The sequence below is a fragment of the Eupeodes corollae genome, chromosome X (genome assembly GCF_945859685.1).
Source record: "Eupeodes corollae chromosome X, idEupCoro1.1, whole genome shotgun sequence".
Taxonomy (NCBI): Eukaryota; Metazoa; Arthropoda; class Insecta; order Diptera; family Syrphidae; genus Eupeodes; species Eupeodes corollae.
Genome location: NC_079150.1, coordinates 2,897,054 through 2,921,109, shown reverse-complemented (window position 1 = coordinate 2,921,109; position 24,056 = coordinate 2,897,054). Strand labels below are relative to the sequence as shown.

General features: G+C 31.8%; 1 protein-coding gene across 5 annotated transcripts in view; it reads right to left on the bottom strand.

Moving 5' to 3' along the window:
* Positions 1 to 290: 290 nt before the first annotated feature.
* Positions 291 to 24,056, bottom strand: part of LOC129953314 (calsyntenin-1) — a 39,564-nt gene continuing 15,798 nt past the window's right edge. For 4 of the 5 annotated variants that reach the window (XM_056066393.1, XM_056066394.1, XM_056066395.1 and 1 more), the window contains exons 3-11: positions 13,360 to 13,502; positions 11,542 to 12,042; positions 11,354 to 11,461; positions 11,000 to 11,297; positions 9,599 to 10,933; positions 9,372 to 9,455; positions 9,182 to 9,315; positions 7,200 to 7,323; positions 291 to 7,135 (exon numbers count right to left, since the gene is read on the bottom strand). In XM_056066393.1, coding sequence (XP_055922368.1) covers positions 7,077 to 7,135; positions 7,200 to 7,323; positions 9,182 to 9,315; positions 9,372 to 9,455; positions 9,599 to 10,933; positions 11,000 to 11,297; positions 11,354 to 11,461; positions 11,542 to 12,042; positions 13,360 to 13,502 — 2,786 coding nt within the window. In that variant the 3' untranslated portion in view covers positions 291 to 7,076. The remainder of the gene's footprint in view (positions 7,136 to 7,199; positions 7,324 to 9,181; positions 9,316 to 9,371; positions 9,456 to 9,598; positions 10,934 to 10,999; positions 11,298 to 11,353; positions 11,462 to 11,541; positions 12,043 to 13,359; positions 13,503 to 24,056) is intronic. The other variant, XM_056066397.1, reaches the window with a different exon arrangement.

Below are 24,056 nucleotides of genomic sequence, written 5' to 3'. Positions count from 1 at the left end.
GAGGATTTTTTTTCGTGACTGAATTAATTTCAATTAAATTCAACTTAAATAATTTTTTAATTGATTTGGATTGTGGAAAGTTGCAGCTGCTACTTCATATTGGAGGAAACAAAGCAGACTAAGATTCGATCGACTCTATTTTTCGAAAAATAATTTCAAGTCATCCACTCTTTGCCTTAACATCAAATAAATTTCTTGCAGACACAAACACTAGGCAGACTTTTTGTTTCTTATCTGTCCCAACTAATTATGCCTCTATAGTAGAATTAAAAAAAAAAAACAATGTACGCTTTGGTTTTTGTATGTTTATTTATATTTATTTTATTATTTACTTAAATTTCCCCCTTAAGCTTTTTGACCAGTTGGACGGTTTTTTTCTTTTTCTCATAATTTTTGCTTTCGTTTAGTTTCGTTAATTATTTTCTTTTTCGAGATATTCGTAATAATATATATATATATATATATTTTATAATAAATTATATTTTGGAATTGCGTTTTTTCTGTGTAATAATTTTTTTGATTGTTCTGTTTTTTTTTTTGTTTAGCTAGACATCAGATAAAAAGATACTATACTACACCTTGTTTGCAATAAAATGCAGAAAAGAGAAAGTGTGACAAAAACTATGAAAATAAAACTTGAAGTTCACTTTCTTTAAATAAAACTTAGCAATCAGTGATTTCGTATCTGTCCCAAGTTGATATGATTTGTATTTTTTTTGTTAAACTTAATATGAAGAAATGAAACATATTAGAATAAAAAGGAAATGGCAACACAAGAGCGGAAATGAAAGTGATGCTAAAGCATTACAAGTATTAATAATTGCACATTTTTTTAAACTAAATAAGTCAAACAATATAATAAAAAAAAACTTTCAAAATTGACATCCGATAGTTAGCGTTTAGATTGACCGATTTTTGCAACTATGAATAGAAACACCATATGGAATTGGAAGAGATATAATACTTACGGTCAATTTAAATGCAGGTATACGGTGATATTTATTGCTTTTTTCGATATACACGTAGTACCTTAATGTTATAGCATTATAAAAGATAACGCTTTTTTAAAGTTAAAGAGAGAGAAATCTTAATAAGCTGGATTTAAGAATTTGTTCTTCTTTATATTCCGAACTCCACTAGAAATAGGTTGAATAACTACAACCACTCGAAAATTTCTCACTTTAAAGTAAAATGGATTTTATAGGCTATCGTTGAAGAAATTTTCTTCGGAATTTTTCTCATCGATGACATTTCTAAACGCTATTCCTTTTTTGCTGTTCCAATCGATGCAGAATAAATCAAATACTATTCATTTCTTAACTTTGTTTTCTTTGACCGAGATGTGCTGCACTTGTTAAGGCCTATCTCGTACAGTCAGAATATATTTGCAGTAAATGATCAGACCATTTCCCTCTGGAAAAAAACAAAACGTTTCTTAAATAGATTTTAATTTTGACACTCAATTGTAATTACTTTTATGTAATTTGGGAAGCGTCATTTTGTACTCACAATTTGTTTGGTTTTATTAAAACTGGCGCCGTTCAATGATCTTGAACAATTCTCAGAGAAACGTTTTATCTTACGACTTAAAGTCAAAAACGGGTTTCAATAACAATGAAACTTTAGTCAAAGGCCAAATTTGCCAGTTAACATTCCAATTACAGTTCTATATTGGCGGCTACATCGATTGATTGATAACTTCGAATTATGCATTGAAAATGACTTAGAAGTGCAATTTTTAAATTTGACACCGACTATGTTTCTGTGGTTAAGTTCTTATATTTTTCGTAATTGGTCGCGGTATTTCACCCATGAAAAATATTTTTATGAGAAGACCATTTGAATGTATAGCTTAATAATGAAAAGCGGTAAAATCAATCGGATGATGGTATCAAAAGGGGTATATTATTTTAAATATAATTAAAAGCGAGACTTTAATTATAACCAAACAAAAACTTACAAAGAATTATAGAAAGTAGATGTTTTTCAAAAATTCATTAAGAACCCTAACAGGTTTGTTAAAAAATAATATAAGGTCAACCCCTTTCTTTAAAATATATACAGTTTTAGTCTAGTCACATCGATTAAAATTGGTATTGACACTGTGACTCTCATTACCAACAAGTCTCCAAAAATCGCAAGTGAACATACAAAATTATTTAAGTTTTTGTAAAAAATGTATGTTTTTAGATAAACTTCGCAGATCATGAGTTGTACAACAAAATAACTTCAGTGACTTTTTTGTACGGTCAAGCGTTTAGAAATTTTCGAACTTTCGCTTATTGTGCCTGAACTGTTTCTTTTATCTAAAAGCGCTTCAGGTATAGCTTTAGTTTTATTGTTTTTTTTATATCAGAAAACATACATTTTTGTTCATGAAATGGGAAAATTTTAAATTTAACTTTTTCCATATTAATGTTCAAATGGCAACATTGTTCAAAAATATTGTAAAGCTATTTATTAAATATGTAACTGTCCACAAACAGTGGCAAGATTTTTTCTTAAACAAGCAACACAACAAAAAATTGGTGTAAGAAATTATCGAAATTTTAAAAATGTCTGACAAATGCTTTTTGTCACTTGTTTAACTTGTTTTAAATGAGGATAAGTTTCTGTATCAATTTTCATCAATATGCAAATTATTCCTAGGTTTGATGTGTTTTATTGTCTATTTTGACATACTGAATACTTGTATAAAATAGCAAAGAAAAAAATCATAATATTGTTTATAATATTTGTTGGACAATTTTTCAAAGGAGTTCAAAATTAAATATTATATTAAAATTGAGGCATGTGGTTTAAATTGGAATGTTTATGAAATACGTACAATTATTATGAATAAGTAACTAGTAAAAACCAGCGGAAGGACTGGCAAATGTGATAGAGTTGAAAATCTTGTCCAAGTAAGTAACATTTTAAAATGAAACAGCGTGAAGCCTTGTTCACAATGCAAACTGTTTATTATCAATCAGGTAATTTCCAAAATTATAATAAATTGGACTGACGCGAATTATTTTGATGTCATAATTATTTTCATCAGTTTTTTTCTCTACAAATTTACTGTGGATTTTATTCAAGTTCAAAATGTATATTTTTTCGAGTCAGGGTTTAAAAACAAAATTTCCTATTAATATCCCAAATACTTTTAGGACTTTTGTAATAAACACAGCTTAATTTAAGAGAAGTTAAATGTTTAACTATCTTAACCAGAAGTATACTGTTTGATTACCGATTAGCAAAAATTCAATAAATTTTTAGTCACAGTTCCGCTGACTTTTATAATTTCGTTTCAAGTTTCATATCTCTTCTTTATCCTTCACAAGCTGTTTTTGAACAATCACATATACTTTTTATGTTTGTTCATTTCCTTCGGAGACAAATTCATTTCTATGTTCGTAAGTCTATGATCCCTCTTTCAGTTTTCTTTTAAACATATAGTGGAACAATAATAAGAACAAAAAATGTCTGCCCTAAACTGTCCTGTTTATGTTGCGTGCATAACTTCCTTTACCATTAATTCAACAAAAAAAAAAAAAAAAAAACAAAATATATAAGGGTTTAAGGTGAATAAATCTAACTACAGTGTAATCATAACCCAGTACAATTTAAAAACACCAAAATAAAACAAAAATTTATTAAAATACGCAAAGTTAAAAAAAGTGTTAATAGTAGTGGTATTATCACATAGCAGGTGTATAGAACAATGATTAATATTAAACTAATAGACAAGCAGAAAGCTTTACATGTTGTTATATTTTATATATGTTTTTTGTTATTTTGCTAAAAAACAAATTAGGGATATAAAGTTTTTTTTTGTTTTTATCGTGAAACACATATAAATAGGTCCAGCTATACATTTATTACAATATTATTTTTTGTTTTTTAATTTACTCACTTTTTAATATATATTTTTACTTTATTTCTTTTGTTTCATATTTATCTAACAGTTCTTTTTAAAACGCTTTTTGTATTTGTGTGTTCATAGTAATGCTTAAGCTATTTATTTCTTTTTAATATATTTATATGCAGTGCATATATGTATTTGTTTCTCTTATATTAAAAAATGAGAAAACACTATATCTATGCGGGTACATTTTGTTTAAAACTATATTTTGTTTAACAAAAAAAAAAAAGATAAATAAATTTAATTTCTAAGAAATACAAAAAATAAAAAACAAACAAATTTATAAAAATAAACTTTAAAATAAATAGAAAAATAAACACAAACAAAAGCATTTCTTTTCTTCTTGTACATAATTTTATTATTAATTTTTGTATGTCCTAAGCAAATTTTTTCTTTCATAAATTTTATAATATTTTCCAATGATGAACCATCATCATTGATTTATATTTTTATTTTTTTTTCATTTTCATTTTTTATTGTATTATAGTTAAATTTTTATACATTTGAATGGTAAATCAAGAAAAGCACTTCATTTATCGCAAGCTGTGTATATAGTGAGAGGAAAAATTGGATTTTCTAAAATATGAATTTGATGTTATATACTACTTGTTTTTTATTTTTAATATTATATCCAATGTATATATTTATTATATATACTATATATTCGAGTACTTTTTTCTCAACTTTATTTGTTGTCCCCTTGCTGGGAATATTAAAAAAAAATTTCCTGAATATTTGAGCCCTTTATACATACATATATCAATATTTAGTCCACGGCATTTTAAGGCTTCTTAATTTTCTATAGCTTGGCGGTATTTGAGAGTACCATCTTTTTCAGTGAAGGGTTCATCTCCGAATTGAAACCAATCCTTAACTATCAGTAACTAAGTAGTACGGACTTCTTCACTGATTTTAGCTTTCTTATAAATGGCAATTCCTTTGTGAAAGAACATGCCAAGTCCTCAGCACCAAACCGCTACACTTAAACAAAAAATATTTCGAAAAATATTAATTTGTTTGTGTTGGGGACGTTTCTAAGAACTTTATGAAAGATTAAGCTTAAGTGACCCGTACTCTACCCCATTGAAAGTAAAGAACAAGCCGCGATTAACACTTTCATTTGAGAGAAACCTTTCACTGGCAAAATGATACTATGAAATACCGTCGGGCTATAGAAATTAAAAGAAAAAGGGAAAAGTTTACTTGAAATCTTATTTAAGAGTTCTTAATATTAATGTTAAGGGCTCCAATTTTCAAGAATGATTTGTTTTTAATTTCCAGTATGGGAACGAAAACAAAAACGGTTGCGGAAAGTCACCCTCATATATGTATAAATGATACATATATATGTTTTTATGGTCTTTATGAGCAAAAGAAAGTTACATTTTTGCAATACAAACAAATATAAAGATATTTTTCGATCGCTCATAAAGATAATATAAAAAACAAACCAATTCCGCTTGACAAGAATGCATTGCCAAATTTCATATTTATAAACCATTTTTATTAAACCGTTTATACGGCAACATTTTATTGCAGACACAACTCAAAGACAGTGCAATACAAATAATTTTTTAAACACTATATTACTCTTATAATTCCTACAAGATATGGTGAATGGGTACACAATTTTAAGTTTGAAACTGTTTGAATATAATTTTCCTAAGAATTTGTTATCGAGTTACCTTGGAGCATAACATCAAACAATTAAGAACAAATTGTTGTTATTATATGTTCGATTCGTATGTTGTTTTAAGTTTTACTTGTTACCAATATTGTTTTTAGACTCTAACACTGAAGTGTAAAGCATGTTAGGGATTATGCTATTGGCAGCGAATAACTTGAAAATAAAATGTATATGAAAATAATTAATGAAGATACGAGATATTTTGGTAGTGCATTCTACTTTAAGATGTTAAATTGCTTTACTTTGTTCTTAAATAATATGGGCACACAATTTTTGCAAAATTTTTGAAGGGGCCATTTTCTAGATCTCTTTGTTATTAAATTAAAAGTTTGTGGTGTCTTTTTTTTAATATGTCACTTTGTTAATTTTTGTTAGGTTTTTATTATTATAGCCATTCAGAATATTAAAAAAAAATTTGTACTTCATTATTTTTAAGATAGTTTTGGTTTAAAAGCATTTTTTTAAATGGTATAGTGACAAATTTTAAAACAAATAAATAAAAATCATAAGAACGTATTAATTATTGAAAATGTTGTTCATATTAATTTTAAAAAAAATCTCAATTTTACGGAATTTATATTCTTACGTTGATACCTTTTTATTTGTATGTGGTGCTAATTAAAGACGATTAATACTTTCTAACTTAAGATATTTAATTTTACTGGCGTTGTATGAGGTTAAACTTCAGGTTGGAGTTATTTTAACCATTCGCAATATTTAAAAGGCGTCATCGTAAATTTTGTATTAAAAGTTCAACCCCGTTTCCTGTTTCAAGTCTTTCAAAATCCATCGGTCTTGTCCGTCACACCCTTTTAGTTATCACTTCCATAACTAAATTGTTCAACTAGAGTATTTTTAAAAGTTTTGTTAAAGACCTTCAGTGTAACATTTCCAAATAAATAATCTAGTACGAAAAATACATAGCCAGTTTAAAGGACGCTTACTTTTGAATTTGTGTATTATGTGTTTAAGTTTTTATTTTTCTCATAAAATAAGCATTGTTGTTTAATTTGTTTTATGTTCCTGCATATAAAGTTAGCTTTTTATATTTTACAAAAATAATTTAAAATCAAATATTATTATTTTATAAGTACATAACATTTGAGTAATTCCGTGTTTATTAATGTGTTAATGATGTGTCACCCTGTGTGTATAATATAATTATACAAGCTAAATAATGTTTATATAATTTTTGCTTTTTTGTAAGCTTATTTGCATTTATTGTTTTTTGCTTTTGTTCTTTTTTTTTCTTTCTAAAATGTTATATTTTCGGTCAAGTTGTTCTTCTTATTTTATATTATACTTTTCTTTATATTAAATAAACATACACACAATTATTGTAGTACGTATGAACATTCAACGTTTAAAATATGTGTCTTAAAAAGTTTTACATTTTGTTGTTGTTGTTTGCCTTTACTTTTTGTATTAATTTCTTATACATAATTAAGTTTTTTATTTTATTTTTTAATTTTAGATTTAGTATATTTACATTGTAGAATTGTCCCACTCCAGTTGACTGACGTTTTGATATTTACCATTTACAACTGAAAACAAAAAATTCCGGATGATAATGATATTTTTTTTATTTTAATTGGGTTAAGGACAAACCTTCTTCATCTTCTGAATCGGAATTTTCCGAATCGGAGCTATCTTCAGAAATAACATCATTTTGCATTGGATTGATGGTGATTGTAAGTGCTGAATCATCCCAGACTAAACTTTCGTCTGTGATCTAAAGAAAAATTAAAACAATTTTTATTTGTGAATTTCATAAGTGAATTTTTCAACACTGTTTTACTGCCAAAAGTGGTTTTGGAGTAATTTATTTAATACTTAGATGGCATTAGCTGAAATTTTATCCCAATGTGTCCAATTAAACTAAATCTTTCTAATGCTAAGATTTTTGACTTTTAATTTAAAGTTTGACAAAAATAAAAAAGTTTCGACGTAAAGATTTACAGATTCCCCAATTTTAGTGTTTGTTTAAAAAAAAACATTGTTAACAAACCCATACCGAAAATCTCATATCCACTCAATTTTAGTTCCGGTTGACTTTTTAGCTGGTAAATCTTAAGTCGTTTTATAAAAATATCTTGATATATCCTAAATAAAAGTCTATTACATTGCTGAACATCAATTTTTTTTCAAATGCTAAGTCGACCTAGTCACATTAACAACTCCAACTATCTATCATATCGACTAAACCGATTATACCAAGAACCGTTTACCTACTATTTGCGAAGCTTTCAGAAAGTATTACGTTATTGGAGAGAAGATTCTTAGCTAAAATCTAGCGTGGTTTAGATGCGGCGGTCCACACACAAGGCTCACTAAGTGCAAAACCAACATTTGGCGTTTTTTCTTTTTTAGTTCAGAGCAGAGCTCGAACTGTCAAAAGAATAAGTGTTTCTTTTTGAGCTCTGATCGTTCAGAGCTTCGAACTCGTGTTTCTTTTTTAGTTCTGAACATGTTCAGAGCACGCTCTGTGAGCTCAAAATAAAATAACAGAGTAAACGGAGTAAAATGTTGAACACAAACAATTTGATATTTGAAAGCCGGGAAATTAAAAAATTATCGTCAAAACAATAAAAATTGCGGAAGAAGGTAGTCGCTTTAGAAGGAAAGATAATTTAGAAAAAATTAATTGCATATAGCATTTTTATAAATCAAATTTATTTCAGGAGTCAAATGGACCAACTCTATGACTGTTTTATTAATTAATTTGATTAAAGAAAATGTTGAATGCCTTCAAACAGAAGACATTTAAAATCATGACAGTTTAGTGCTCAAGTTGTTTCATAATTAAATCAGAGAGCTCTGAACATACTCTGCTCAGAACTCTACTCTACTCTGCTCGCTCAGACTCTGCTCAGAGCTCAGCTCTGAACTAAAAAAGAAAAACGCCAATTGTTAATATAGAACACGTAAGTAGCTTAAAAATACTATGTTAAGGCTTAATTTTAAATATAATTGGAAACCCCACTAAACAGAACTATGTAAAAGAGTTTTGCTACTTGAGCTTAAAATATCGTCAAGTTATCTTTCAAGTAAAAATTTAATGTACACTTTACCATCCCGAGTATCATTACACAATCCTTAATTTTAAGTAAATTGACCATACCTTATTTATTTATTGGAATTATCTGAAAACAACGCTCAAATCCCTTAAGCTCAAAATCTTAATCCTGCCCTTAAATGGAACAATTTCCTCATTTCTCACCACAATCAACATAAATAGCATCACCTTAATAAACTTTTTCAACGAAGCTAACGTATTAAACATGGATTTTGTTATGTTAACATAAAGATATAAGGTTATTTTTTGTTTTAAATATCCTAAATATTAACTTGATCAGCAAATCCGTTTGCTTAAATAAATTAGGTGGTGGCAGGGATCGAACGCAAAACCTCAGGCATGACAGTCCAACACACTAACCATCACTCCACGGGTACTAGAAAAAGTGTTTGCTTGTCATGCGAATATCAGTGTGAGATTATAACTAAAGTAATAATTGCCTCGGGATCAACTTTTGACTGTATAAATTATCTCTCAATTAAATATAAATCTAACACACAACATTTTAACCTACCTTAGGACAAGGCTGGTGCCTATCAATATATTTATGATTGCTGTTCCTCATGCGCGCAATTGATACTCCACAGAGAAGGATGACGAAAAACACGCATATAAGGATGATCAACATTGTTGGATGAGAATTAGCTGCTGAAAAGTGATTAAATTAAGACACGAACAATTTCATTTAAAAAACCATAACTTACTGTGGTGCGTTATGGCATGCACCCGAGATTTGGGCTCTTGGACATCGTGCGAATGAATCATTGCATGTGCAAACATATTGGAATCTTAAAAATACAAAAAAAATATTGAAGCAAAACTTATATTATGACGTTATCAATTTTTTTTTCATCTAAAACTTTGTCGTTAAACAGAAAAGCGTTGGCATTTTTAGTAATTGCTTGCCAATCATTTTATTTGTAATACTTACCATATTGCTGTTGAAGTGGTTGCATGGCAAGATTATTTGGTGCCGGCGTCGTTGTTGTAATACTCTGCTTCGGATGTAATACAGTAAGTGTGAGTGTAAATTCGGCGCTCTTGAATTGTGAATTCAATTGTGAACATGATAGTTTGAAAACCCTATTTAAATAATAAGCTGGCTTTTTGTTGCTATAAACTAGGGCTTTCAAAACGTCTAAATAATTTGATGTTGTATCGTAGCCAATCATTTCGACGCCATCTTTATTAATGTTTGTTTTGATGTCTAAAGTTGAAGAGAGTGATTCATCACCATCAACTTCGATCTCTTCGTGGTCGGGATTCAAGCTAGGAAAAACAATTACACTACATGAGTCAAGGCTCTGCATATTATGAAGAATATGACCCCCGGTCATAATGGTTATATTTATATTCCCCAAAATTCGAACGCCTTGCTTTATTTCCGGATACGACACTAGATGGTTTGAGTTACCAGTAATAACAATCTTAGATTTGTCCTCTTCTGAAAATGGTTTTTGTTGCTCTTCAGTGCTGGATGCAATTCCTGAATTTGAACTAGCACTACTACTAGTGCTGATAATCTTTTGAAGTTCTGGGAGATCTTTGGTCGAGGCAGCAGCGGCAACCATAGAGTTAGGTTCATTTACCATAATGTAGGTCTCAACGGTAGGCAAACGAATTGCACTTTGATTAATGCACATAATTGTTGTTCGTACCTCTATATTTCTTCTGCCAATTGTTGGGTTCTGTTTCGAGTTGATGTATTGAATTTTCTGCAATAGACTTTCGATGTTTTCTTTGTTGCTGCCTTCAATATAGATTTCATTAAGTTGAGAATTCGATTGTACTTGCTGATCGGCTTCGAGCAACTTTTCGGGAGGAGGTACAAGATGTTCAGCGCAATTGGTACCACACTTCACATCCTCACTGGAAAGTACCTTATTCAATGATAACTTGATTTCGGAAATGTCACCCGTGAACCCGTGTTTAAGACGATTTTCTGAACTCTGATAACATGCGCCAACAGTTAATGTAGTATTTACACCATGTGCCGCATGCAAAGGCCAATCGTCAATAACCTCTGGATTGCTATGACGGTCTTCGACCGAATTTTCAAATTTCGAACCATCAATATAAAGTTCGACCTTGGATTGGTCAACATTGAGCACATAATGATGCCATTCGTTGTCACACACTTGTGGTATCTTCCAGCGCCATTCAGCTGGACTGAATATGTTTAAATCGCCTTCATTGAAATTCTTGCGCAAAAGTAAAATCAACCGACAATTCCGAACAAACAGGGCCATATGATGCCGATTCATTTCTATGAGAATATCATGGAATAATAGATTAGTTGTTTGATTAGCTAAAATTTGTACCCAAGACTTACTGTGATCATCGGCACTGCACACTATATGCTCTTTGGCATGTTTATTAGATGTCGACAGGCTGAAATGTCTGAATATAGTCACAATACTGAATGGCCGCGATGCAAAATCATGCCGCTGCACCAAGCTATCTGGCACAACAACACCTGATGAGCCATCAAAATGGAAAACTGGCTCAAAGCCCTCATCATAACTCAGATCTTTTGTCCATTCTGTACCACGGGGAAGAAGATCGACCAGCGTGTAGCCGGGTGTGCAGTTTGTTATGTCACGATCGCAGCCAAAAGATATGTGCTTCGTCTGCAAAAACAAAATGTCATTTGATTCGTTTTATGATTCGATTTTCATTTTCTTACCTTTAAAGCAATCGACGTTCGAATGCCCATGCCTTCACCATTGCAATACATATCGCACAACTCAAAACGGGCATTTGGGAATAAGGAAAGCGATTCTATGGAACTGGCCTAGATTCGGTATACAAACAAAAAACAAATGGTATTTCAAATATAATCTGCTCTTCAATTGAAATTCAATAATTACTTACCGTATAATCGATACGCTCGGGTATTCCAACCAAACGTGCTTCACATACCCTCCGCACTTTAATGCTAACCATTATTGGTGCTGATTCCTTCATGGCACAATCATATGCCACCACAGACAGTATATGATTATGCGATACTTTATGTGACAAAGGATCTGTATTTTTGATCGAACCTTCATTATCGATTGTAAAAGGCTGATCGTTGTTAAGAATTTCATATTTGCAAACATCACCGAAAAGAGGTGTACAATCTTTATCTGTTGCCTCAACTCGTATTATTTCCTTATACAAACGACCTTCGTCTACTTCTGTTACATATGATGGCTGCAGAAATGTCGGTGCATATTCATTGATATCAATCACAGAAATATGAACGGTTGCACTTGCTGAATGTGTACTATCACAGAATATGGCAACAATTTCAAAATGATAGCTCTTGCGTTTCTCACAGTTAAGTATTCTACGAGCTTTTAAGATACCAAGGTTATTAACCAATTCAATCTGTAAGCAATATATATCATTTTAATATCTTACTAAGAGTTATCTTTTTTTAATATAGTTCAGCTTTAAAAAATACATTGATAAATGTATATGTATATTTATATTTATAAAATATTGGTAATAATATAACGACAAAATATATGAGTATGAGGAAAGTAAAACCATTAATGGGGGTTTCAGTTCTTACTTAAACGATTTCTATTAAGGTTGTGAGCTTTAAAACCCATTATAAAGAAGAAAAGAATAAAAGATATTTGCAGAATTTTATATCTGATTTGCTAAGTTTACAGTGAAATAGATTGATAACTAATAGATTTAGACCTAATCATCTTTTAGGTCAAATTGGATTAATTACAATATAAGATTAGAGAGCTCTGATTTAATTCAGAGCCATCCTAATAATTCAAAATTAAGAGTCAGCATAAGGTTTTTGGAAGTAAATTAGAATTTGACAAGATTGTTGATTATGTAAACTAACTCTAGTTAACTTCCCATAGGAAGCTAATGTAATGGATCCGATTTTTCGAATTAAATTGAAAGGTTTCCAGAGAAATGTCTGTGTGTGCGTGTGGCTGAGAAATGGTCTTTATGCCCCCGTATGTTTGGGATACCTTTTTTGTCGCCACAGCCACATCTCAAGAACCAACTGAGATATCGACTTTAAATAAATTTTCTTTTGGAGATAATAAGAAACTTTGTACGTTGTATCTTACGAACTAAGTTCGGAAGCAACTTCAACTAATTTAATTTTTAACGAGTTATCCATTTTACGGACTGGAATTCGACATCTGTCACACTAAGTTGTCAAACCAATTTTTTGCTTCCAACAATTTTGTTTGATGGTCATTAAAATAATGTAGTGATTCACACATAATATCAACGTTCAAACTTTATAATAAAAAAGAAAATTTATGAAGACAACTTATTCTATAAGTGTTTTATTTTGAAGACGAAAAATGGATAACCCTGTATATTGTGGACAGACGAGAGCTAATTTATTCTTTTTGGTGGTCGAGTCGAGTGGCCAAAGAAAGGTTTATGGTTCTGCCTGTACAATCACTTGACCTCGATTCCATACTAAGGAAGGGAGGCTTAACCTTTGGATAACCACGAGCTTTGGAAGGCCCTCATAAATAATAATGGGTTTATCACTAAATATAAACACAGTTCTAATTTCGTTATTAATTATATTTTTGATTAATCAGCAATTGGAAGTTATTAGTGTGGGTCACAGCCTCTTTTCAAATTTTAATATTGAACTAAAATAATACAATTTCACAAAAACGAGAAAAATATCTTCGTTGTTTTTTAACTTACTTGAAATGGTATTTCATGATATGGCTTCTTTAGTATACGAAAATCACAAATTTTTTCTTCGTCAACTTTGATAAGTGGAGTTATTTCAACTATAGTTTCGTTCTCTCTTATTAGACCATGATATGACTTTTCAAGAACGTGCTCTGTAAGAAAATTTAAAATAAAACAAATTTTAACATTTTTTGTTTAATAATCTGGTTTTGAAATACACATAGTTAAACCATAAAAGATACATACATACATAAATACCTTAAAAACTACTTAAAATTTAATTTTAATCTAAATTGTTCTAAAGCATTGTTTTGAATTTGAAATTCTTAAAATTGTCATTTTTTGAACTTACAAGAAAATAAAAGTTATTGAGTATTTCAATTATTTGATTTAAAGGGCTATAAGCACCAAAGTTCACAATAAATACACTACATTTGCAATTTTCTAAGTATGATGAAATCCAATATTTAAGAAATTGTCGTTAAATCATTTGAACAAAAGGACATAAAATTAAATAAATTAGTAACAGTAGAACGCTGGTTATCAAAAATAATTAAACTAGAATGAAAGGAAAGGACACTACACACGATTGGCTTGAACAAGTTAGGTAGCTTAGCAATAGGTCGGTAGTTCGTTATTTCATTTTAAGGACCTTTCTTGCGCACTGGAGTTATTAATGAGGTTTTCCAGATAATTGGAACGAAAACTTTTTATTTCACATATCAAAGAACACTTAAGATTAGAATTAAATAAGAAGGTGATGCTCAGCGGAAATTGATTCTAGGAAACGAGTATAGAGCATCTCATAAGACAGTGCAGCGGTGTGTAAGACGTGACAAGAGGGCAAGGGTGAAAATGCGGAACATGCTGCAGGAAGAGGAGACGCAAGGGAACTGTATAAAATCACATTGTCGGACAGCGTAGTAGCACGAACACTAACCATCCCGTGTTAGATTTGAACGGCAACCTTTTAGTGACGATAGAAGATCAGCTACAAAGATGGAAGGAGCACTTTTGGGCGCTCCTAAATGATGACCACAATGCAGAATTGAATCCACAATTGAACAACATGCGCAGATCTTCTATGGGTATTGACACCAGTCCTCCAACAAGTGCAGAGATAAGTTATGCGATACATCTTCTAAAGATTGGCGCAGTATCACAGTTCTTCCATTTTTCTGAAGTTAACGGCAACTATTATTTTCGAGAGGATTAAGTCCAGGATCGAGTCTATCATCGATTGGCACCAAGCGGGGTTTCGCAGTGGCCGATCGTGCGTCGACCACATCAACACCTTGTGAATCATACTCGATTAATCATCTGAGTACCAATCACCGCTGTACCTACGAGTAATGTTTGTAGATTTTGAGAAGGCGTTTGATCGTTATTAAAGAATCGTACAACAACGCAAGGTGTTTTGTGTTGCGCAATGGACAGCTTTCCGACTCCTTCGATGTGCGTCAAGGAGTGAGACAAGGAGATCTCTTGTCACCAATTCTGTTTTTGCTGGCGATTGACGATGTGATGACTGCCACGGTGGGTACAAATGAAAACCACGGTATCCAATGGAGTCTGTTTGAAAAGCTTAACCACATAAATTATGCTGACGATATATGTCTCATGGCTAACAACACGGCAGGCTTAAATCAGATGTGTCATTCACTGCAATTAAATACAGAGGTGGCTGGCTTAAGGATTAACACAAATAAGACCAAAGTAATTACCACGGGCCAAAGCACACAAGTTATTCTAAGGCAGGGGACCATAGAGGATGTCGAGCAGTTTTATTATCTGGGAAGTTTTATAGCTCTCGATGGCGGAACGGAGCTGGATGTTAACAGCAGGATAAACAAAGCCCGTAGTGCATTTGGAATCCTTTGGAAATGGCGTTGGATAGGCCATACACTGAGGAAAGCGAACGACAATATAGCAAAACAATCCGTCTAATGGAACCCCAGGGTAATAGACGCGTCGGAAGACCAAAGACAACTTGGAGGCCGGACAACATATATACATATATAAACTTTTTAAGGACGTGCTAAATAGAACACATAAAGGATTCGATAAAAAAGAAACGCATTCTTATTTCAATATGTTTTGTAAAACAGTGTGTTCGATTATTTCCAAATTATTATTATTAAGATTTAAAAGTTTAATAAGAAGATAAGCAAGAACAAGAATTAACTGTATTAGATTCATCAAAATCTTCTTTGAAATCGCTTGCAAACATGTTTGTAATAACTTTTGGATCATAACTAGATGATGTTGAATTTGAGAAAGTGTTAGGGTAGCCATAAAAAAGCTTATGGCTTTACATTTGATAAGCTTCAAATTTACAAAATTACACTTGCTAAAGGTAAAAGGTACTGCAATTGGTGGGTTAAAACCTTGATCCATGGATCAGATCGTTCCAATAACCGACCCTTACTTCGGAAGCATTATTAAAAAACGTGAGTTTTTGAGACGAGAATGTTGTACAGAATCAAATTTCGCCTTTGGATATATTTTACAATGCATTTTTTTTTGTAAAGTATTTCAAATTTATTGTTTTTTCTTTGCTAGTAGTCACAGGAGTGTGAATTTTTTAGTTTAAAAATCATTCAATCACAAGTCTGTAGATGACATGAATTTAATTTATATCTTATTTAGTGAATATTATTTTTGTAAGCTTTTATTGCTTTAGTTTGATGATTTCATTTATTTATTAACAATATCATAAACTAAATGTTTCAAAGCTTAACAAGACAAAAATTACAATCAATACAATTATAAATTTAAATTTTAACATCAGCCTTCTCCAAGGTTAACCATGTGTCTTTAATTTTGGCTTCGTTGTACCAAAGTGTGCTTATTTGTGATAAATCGTCACTCCATCTTTTATAAGGTCATCCATTTTATTCTGGTTCTATTGCGAATATCTTCATTTCGTATCCTTTGACTTGGTCGCATGTTTAGAAATGTTCCTTCTATTTTGGTCTGACACATACTTTTTTTTAAATAATATACAGGCACTAAAGGGGTTATTAGTACCCTTTATATTTAAACACAGTGCGAGCATTAAAAAAATAGCGAAGGATTTAAGAGGGGATACCGGTTCACATTGGTCTTAAAGTTCTGCACATCAAAATGGGAGAGAAAAACAGAGCTGGCTAAAGATTCCAAAATATCCGAATTATATTCAAGCTTTGGAAGGATAAGGGCTTTGTAAATTACAGCCAGATCAGAAGGGGTGACAAATTTTGTTGCACCGTCGGAGAAATCCTAAGCACCTGGCATCAATTTTGGCAAAATCAAATATATGATCATTCCATAAAAGGTGATCTGTGATACACATACCGAGTACTGACAGTTGATTACTTTCCTGGATGCAAGTGCCACTCATAGATAGTGGCATCGGGGGTGTGTTTCGCTTTAACAACAGGAGACAGCATTGAGTTTTCGAAGCATAAAATTCTACATGGTTTCTGACTCCCCATTGGACAATGCTGTCAAAATATGAATTTAATGAGCTTATCATATGCTGCCGTTTAAGTTCCACATCCGAAGGACAAGGATGTGAATCTAGAAACGAGTATAAGAAGCTGAGGGTACTGTCGTCGGCGAAACAGTTTAATGGATTAGAAATGGCAGACATACTCGTAAGATCATTTATGAATATAAGGAAGAGAGTTGGAGACAAAACGGACCCCTGGGGACACCAGCATTTATTTTATGAATTTCAGACTTGAAACCATCCAATACAACTTGTATTGAACTATTAGAAAGGTAATTTCTAATCCAACGAAGAAGAGATTCATCAATACCAAAGGCACGCATTTTCGATAGGAAAGCTTTGTGTCAAACTCTATCAAATGCTTTTGAAATATGAAGTGCAATAATCTTACTTTCTCCAAAACGATGTATATTTATTCCACTGTTCTGTAGGGTTAACTATGAGATCACCAGTGACTCTATTGCTACGAAAGCCATACTGTCACTTATTAAAAAGCTTGGCGAAATTATTGTTCCAATATCATTATAAAGTCCTCTTTTGCAATTTAAAAAAATTAAAAGTGTTTTATTTATTTTACAACAATAAAGAGAGATTACTGATGTTTTGTAAATAAAACAATTCTTACATATAGGTTAGAATAGATAGAAGGTCCGATTCATCTCTTAATTTTCTTGGTAACCCAATTAATTGTATTTTTTCGAGTTTTTATTTTCGTTTTGTAACAAAATTAAACTACACCGACAATTTTTGTACTTCAATTTGCTTAGTTATCAACGGAAACTAAAAGCAGACGATAACTGCTTAACAATCGTGCAAACACTATCGTTTTGACGATATCAGTTTGACGATTAACGTCTTACGTGAAGTGAGACTATCGCCGAAACGCTATCGTCTAACGATTATCGTTTTACGGAATGAATTCCCAGGAAATATTGTCTTAATAGACCCTTTAGATTTAAGAGCCAGAACGTACATTTGAAAATCTTTTTTTAATTTATAAGTCACTAACTGACTTGTGAGTTGAAGTCAAGCTTAACTCTTTACTGCATGATGGCTCATATATGAGCGAAACCGTATTTTTGTCGATATTTTCTAGTTTTCAACAAATTCTGTTATTTTGTGCATACAGTGTGAAATTAGTAACATAAACGCTCTAAATTTTATTGATAAAAGCCATCTATGAACGAGTTGCGACAACAATTTTATCTGTCAAACTTATCACAAAGGGTGCAGAAACGCGTGTTTGAGAAATTCAAAATTGTATAAAAAATAAAATGTAGTGCTTGAAAAAAAAATTACCAGTGAAGCAAATAATATAAATATTATTGACAATGTGAGTTTTTTCGATTTTATGAAGTAACAAGATCAAAAATATACCTTAATTTTTTACCGAGATAACAGAATTCAGATATGGACCCAGATCGGTTTTATGACATTTCAACACCAACTCAACGCAAATACCCAAAGGATAACCAGGACATGATCCCCTTCATAAAATAAGACCATTCTTGGATCAAACAAGGCAGAGACTCCTTACTGTTCCTAGAGAAGAATATATGGTAGTAGATGAACAAATTATACCAACCAAAAGCAGATCATTTTTGTGGCAATACAGCCCAAAAAAACTACACAAATGCGTATAAAAACATTTTGTTCTCAGTGGTAGCTCTGGGTTCAGCTACGACTTTGAAATTGAGCCCAAGGAAATGTACAGTTGTACACCGATTTGCCAAAAATTAGTATATCCAGTGACGTTGCTGTTCGACTGCAGGGAACTATTCCCGACGTACACCTCCTTACCGATGTTGACTTATCTGGCAAATAAAGCGTTTTTACCGCTAGAAACCATAAAAGCCAATCGGTTTCCGGGTTATAAAGTTCCTACCGACAAGGAATTGAAAAAAAGAAAGAGGTGCAACTGTGGGAAAACTGGAGACAATTGATAACCTGGATATTTCTGTCGTAACATGGTTTGACAACAGAATTGTGAACCTTGCTTCGACATATTTCGGCAGCGAACAAAAACGGAAAACGGTTACCAAACTGTATCATGTCTGAAGGCAGTCATGACATATAATCGGCATATGGGCGGAGTTGATCTTTTGCTCTTCTTGGATACCATAGAATACAAATAAGATCAAAAAAATGTTACCACAGAATATTCTTCCACATGATCGACATGACAGCCATGAATGCGTGGCTATTGTACAGACGAACGCTTAATGGTTCTGAGGCGTGGTTGCCACTAACAGATTTCAAGTGCGCGGTAGTCGAAGATCCATGCCATGCCAGCAAATTAAGCACATATAACAAACGTGGACGACGCTCTTATGTCATGGAGAATAATCTACAAATGAAGAAATTGAAAGGACCTGTTGCCATAATGCTATCGCAGGACGTTCGATTAGATCAATTAGGTCACCTTCCTGTTTTGACCACAAAACAGTTGTTTAAGGTTACAGACTGCCATGGAAGATCTAATGTGGAGTGCCGAAAATGAAAAGTAATTCTTTGGTTGAATGAATAAAAAAACTGTTTCACAATATTCCATTCTACATATTTTTTTGAATAAATAGTTGATTGAACATTGAACATTTTTTCAAAAAAATCTAAATTCCTGAAACACGAATTTATTTAATTATAATTAACAAAAACAAAAATCATGCAGTAAGGGGTTTTAAGCTTGAAAGTGGCTTAAGTTTTAACTACTCAGTTTCCCAATAAAAAAAATTCCTAAAATAAAGAAACAAATTATGTAAGCAGTTTCAAAAATGGCCAATACTATTTGGTTGTGTCTCTAAATAAGTGAATAAGCTCTCATTTGTTTTGCTTCATTTTTTAAATCTTCCCTACATAATGTTGCTTTAAATAAAAATCATACTCTTACAAAAATGGACAAGCACCCGCGTCACAAAAACGTGAAGCAAGCATCTCTTGTTTGTACCAAGGCTCCAACGCCCTTTGGGTTCTTATATGTGTTTATTCTTATTTAGGACAGATATGGCAGGTTTTTGTTAGAACTACCAAGACTAAGGCCGAAACAATAAAAGGGAGTATTTTAGATGCCTATGCGAAAATATTCATATAGATTAAATATCGCGTACTCTTCTCGTTTTTTTCGCTACAGTGTCACCTATTTGGCGTGGAGTAAAAATATCTTCATTATGTCACTGAAACATTATTTAAACAAAAAAGTAAGATAAACAAAAAATGTCGAGATTCGTCCTCTATAATAACTTCTGTCATCAACATCATCAAGAAAACAAAAACAATGAGAGTGCTGATGGAGAGCAAAGCATCATCGGTGATGGGGACGACCGACGGTAGGCACAGGGGTTCAAACTGAAGCAGAAGCAACTTGAATGCATATGAATCCATTTCTGTTGCTGCAATCCCCGCAGTGTTTTTTTTTTCCTAGAACTTAATATGGGTCAGGATTGCTATAGTTTGCGACGGGGTTGGGGGTGGTGGTGTTGTAGGTGATACATGCATAAGTGTATACAATACATATTTGTACAAAGAAGGGTTGGAATAGATGGGGTAAAATGAATAATATAGAGCTACGTCAAAGCACCGCAAGTCCGCATGTAGCACTGCTACGAAAGTGCTGTTTTCTGTTGAAGGAATAAAAGGAACATTTTTGAATGCAGCTGGAAAACACTGTATATTAACTGGCAGAAATTTAATTTGAATTTTGAACCTCATCACGTTGACATATGTATATTGTATATGTTTTTGTATGTCAACAGTTTCGAAAAGCAGCAAACACATACATTTTAATCAGACGTATGAAATTTAATTTAATGCAAACATATTTCCCTTACTGACTTTTTACTAGTTTTAAAGTAAAGTTTGTGAATGACTTAAATTTTGTAAAGGATGTTTTTTTAGATGCATAGAACTTTAAGCTAGTGACACAATTTTTTTCTGTCGACCATTCTGTCAGCTGTCAAGTGATTTATTTTAAGTTTGATTTGGCTTTTCTACATGAAAACATTGACGCCTGAACAATGCTAAGCAATTATTTTAAAAATAATGGTTCAGTTCAAAATATATTTAATACGCCAATACTTGTTAAGCTATGCAGCCCTCTTTAAGTTAAATGAATGCTACAAAAAGCAAAACTGCAAAATCTTCAGTAAATGTTGGGACCAAGGGCAGATCTAAACATAAAGATGAGTTTGAGCACTGTTAAAAATGTTCTTTAAAGGAGACTGTAAAAGTTTGAATGACATTAAATAACATAATGTGTTTCTTAACCCTACATTTACAGGGTTATCTATTTTGCAGTTCCAAAAGTAAACGTAAAAAAGAGGCTGGGATGCGACCTACACTGATAACTTCCCACCCCTTCTGTCGATTTGACTTGCTTAAAAGTTTTCAGTTTGAATTATTCTTAAAAATTTAAATGCAATATTTTGCAATGAAATAGTTTGATTTCAAAATATATTTTTGGTAAAGTTTTTATTTCTTATAAAAACAAATACAAATTAGATGATTGAAATTAATTTGAAGTCAATATCGAAAACCGAACACCAATTTTTACTAAATTTGAGTAAAAATGTTAATAACAATATTTTTTTATAAAACAAAATTAATTTGAAGCCTTTATCTCAAATTCTTCAAAAGATATTTGAGTCAAGCTTTTTTTAGGTTTTCATTTTTAGTTAAAAAACTGTCAATTCAATATTTCTCAAAATTTTTTCAAAACAATATTTCTTATAAGACAAAATAAACTTGAAGAGAATATTTTTAATTTTTGAAAATATATTTGAGTCGAAAATAAATTTTACCAACTTATTAATTTTTTTGTTAGGTTTTTATTTCTTGTAAAAAAACTGTTCATTTGATTTTTCTTAATTTTTTTCCAACATTGAAAATAATATTTCTTATATGATGAAATAAGTTTGAAGCAATAATTTCAAAGTTTTGAAAACATATTTGATTTGAAAAACAATTTTTACCAACTTTTAGAATAATGTTTTTATTTTAGGTTTTTGTTTTTTTTTTATAAAAAAAACTGTCCACTCGATTTTTCTTAACATGTTACCAGATGTTTAAAATCATTTTAAAAATATATTTGTTTGGTATCGCGTTTCAATATAAAGGGTGATTTTTTTGAGGTTAGGATTTTCATGCATTGGTATTTGACAGATCACGAGGAATTTCAGACATGGTGTCAAAGAGAAAGATGCTCAGTATGCTTTGACATTTCATCATGAATAGACTTACTAACGAGCAACGCTTGCAAATCATTGAATTTTATTACCAAAAAGTTGGCAGAAAATCCGCTTTTTTATTGACAAATTTTGTTAAGCGATGAGGCTCATTTCTGGTTGAATGGCTACGTAAATAAGCAAAATTGCCGCATTTGGAGTGAAGAGCAACCAGAAGCCGTTCAAGAACTGCCCATGCATCCCGAAAAATGCACTGTTTGGTGTGGTTTGTACGCTGGTGGAATCATTGGACCGTATTTTTTCAAAGATGCTGTTGGATGCAACGTTACGGTGAATGGCGATCGCTATCGTTCAATGCTAACAAACTGTTTGTTGCCAAAAATGGAAGAACTGAACTTGGTTGACATGTGGTTTCAACAAGATGGCGCTACATGCCACACAGCTCGCGATTCTATGGCCATTTTGAGGGAAAACTTCGGAGAACAATTCATCTCAAGGAATGGACCGGTAAGTTGGCCACCAAGATCATGCGATTTGACGCCTTTAGACTATTTTTTGTGGGGCTACGTCAAGTCTAAAGCTTACACAAATAAGCCAGCAACTATTCCAGCTTTGGAAGACAACATTTCCGAAGAAATTCGGGCTATTCCGGCCGAAATGCTCGAAAAAGTTACCCAAAATTGGACTTTCCGAATGGACCACCTAAGACGCAGCCGCGCTCAACATTTAAATGAAATTATCTTCAAAAAGTAAATGTCATGGACCAATCTAACGTTTCAAATAAAGAATCGATGAGATTTTGCAAGTTTTATGCGTTTTTTTTTTTAAAGTTCTCAAGCTCTTAAAAAATCACCGTTTATAATATACAATTTAATTTAAGGCTCTAGCGCTTTTGGTTCGTGCGATATTTAGGGTTAAGCAAAATTTGCACCTTTTTTAAAATTGCTATTGCTGGTAAAAAAACCACCCACGCAATTTTTTGAGAGTCATTTCTGCATCTTTCTGCATTATTATCTGCATAACAAAATTTATTTGAATTCGATATCTCTACTGGTTCTTGCGCTATGGAACGTACGGACGTACGAACCAACGTACACACGCACGCACAGACATCTCTCTAAAAATCTTTAATTTCCACTTCATGGACCTTAAAACGTCGAGAAATATCAACATTTTCAATTCGACAAATCGGAACGATTATAGTAAATTCCTATGGGAAGTTAATAAAACACATATAAAATATATTTTCTCATGATATATTGTAAAGTTTGAACATTATGTGTGGAAGCATCGATTCTTTTGAGGTTATTTTCGACCACTTTTTGACACATATTGGGCCATATTAGTTTCTAAGTGTTCAAGAGTTAAGTATAAACACGGTCTTTCGCGTTACCCGACAAGAAAAAGTCCAACCGCATGATCTTCGTGACCAGTTGATTGATATTCGCTAGAGTTGGGTGGTATGTGGGACCGTCTTGTTGAAACCACACATTTTTCAATTCGTATTTTTCTAAAAAAAAGTCGGTCACGGTTACCATATGACCATAACGCTCCGAATTGCCGGTGACAATCGGTCCATCGTCCTTTTCCAAAAAGTAAGATCCAACCACACCTCCGTACAAAAGAACGCACCAAACAGTTACTAATGTGGATGTGTTTGCATCTCTTCAACTACTTGAGCATTCTCAGAACCCCAAATGAAAAAAACTTAAAGTCAAGGTGTGATTCACATTCCACATCGGCCCTTAAAATTTAACCACCCTTTATAGGTTAATCAAAAACTAGTAGAAGGTTTAAAAAAATATATGAAATATGAAAAACAAAGAATTCTTGTTAAATTTGTTAAAATTTGAATTGTCTACTTAATTTTTAGTTTAATTTCAGTAGTTCAATTTTATTTTACAAGTGTGTATCATTCTAAGAGGCAGTATACAAAATTTACTTTGTCTTTAAAATTGAAAATTTTGAAAAAAAAGAAAATGTATGACATGGATAATAATTTCCCAAAAAATAAATAAATGTGAAAATCGAAATTG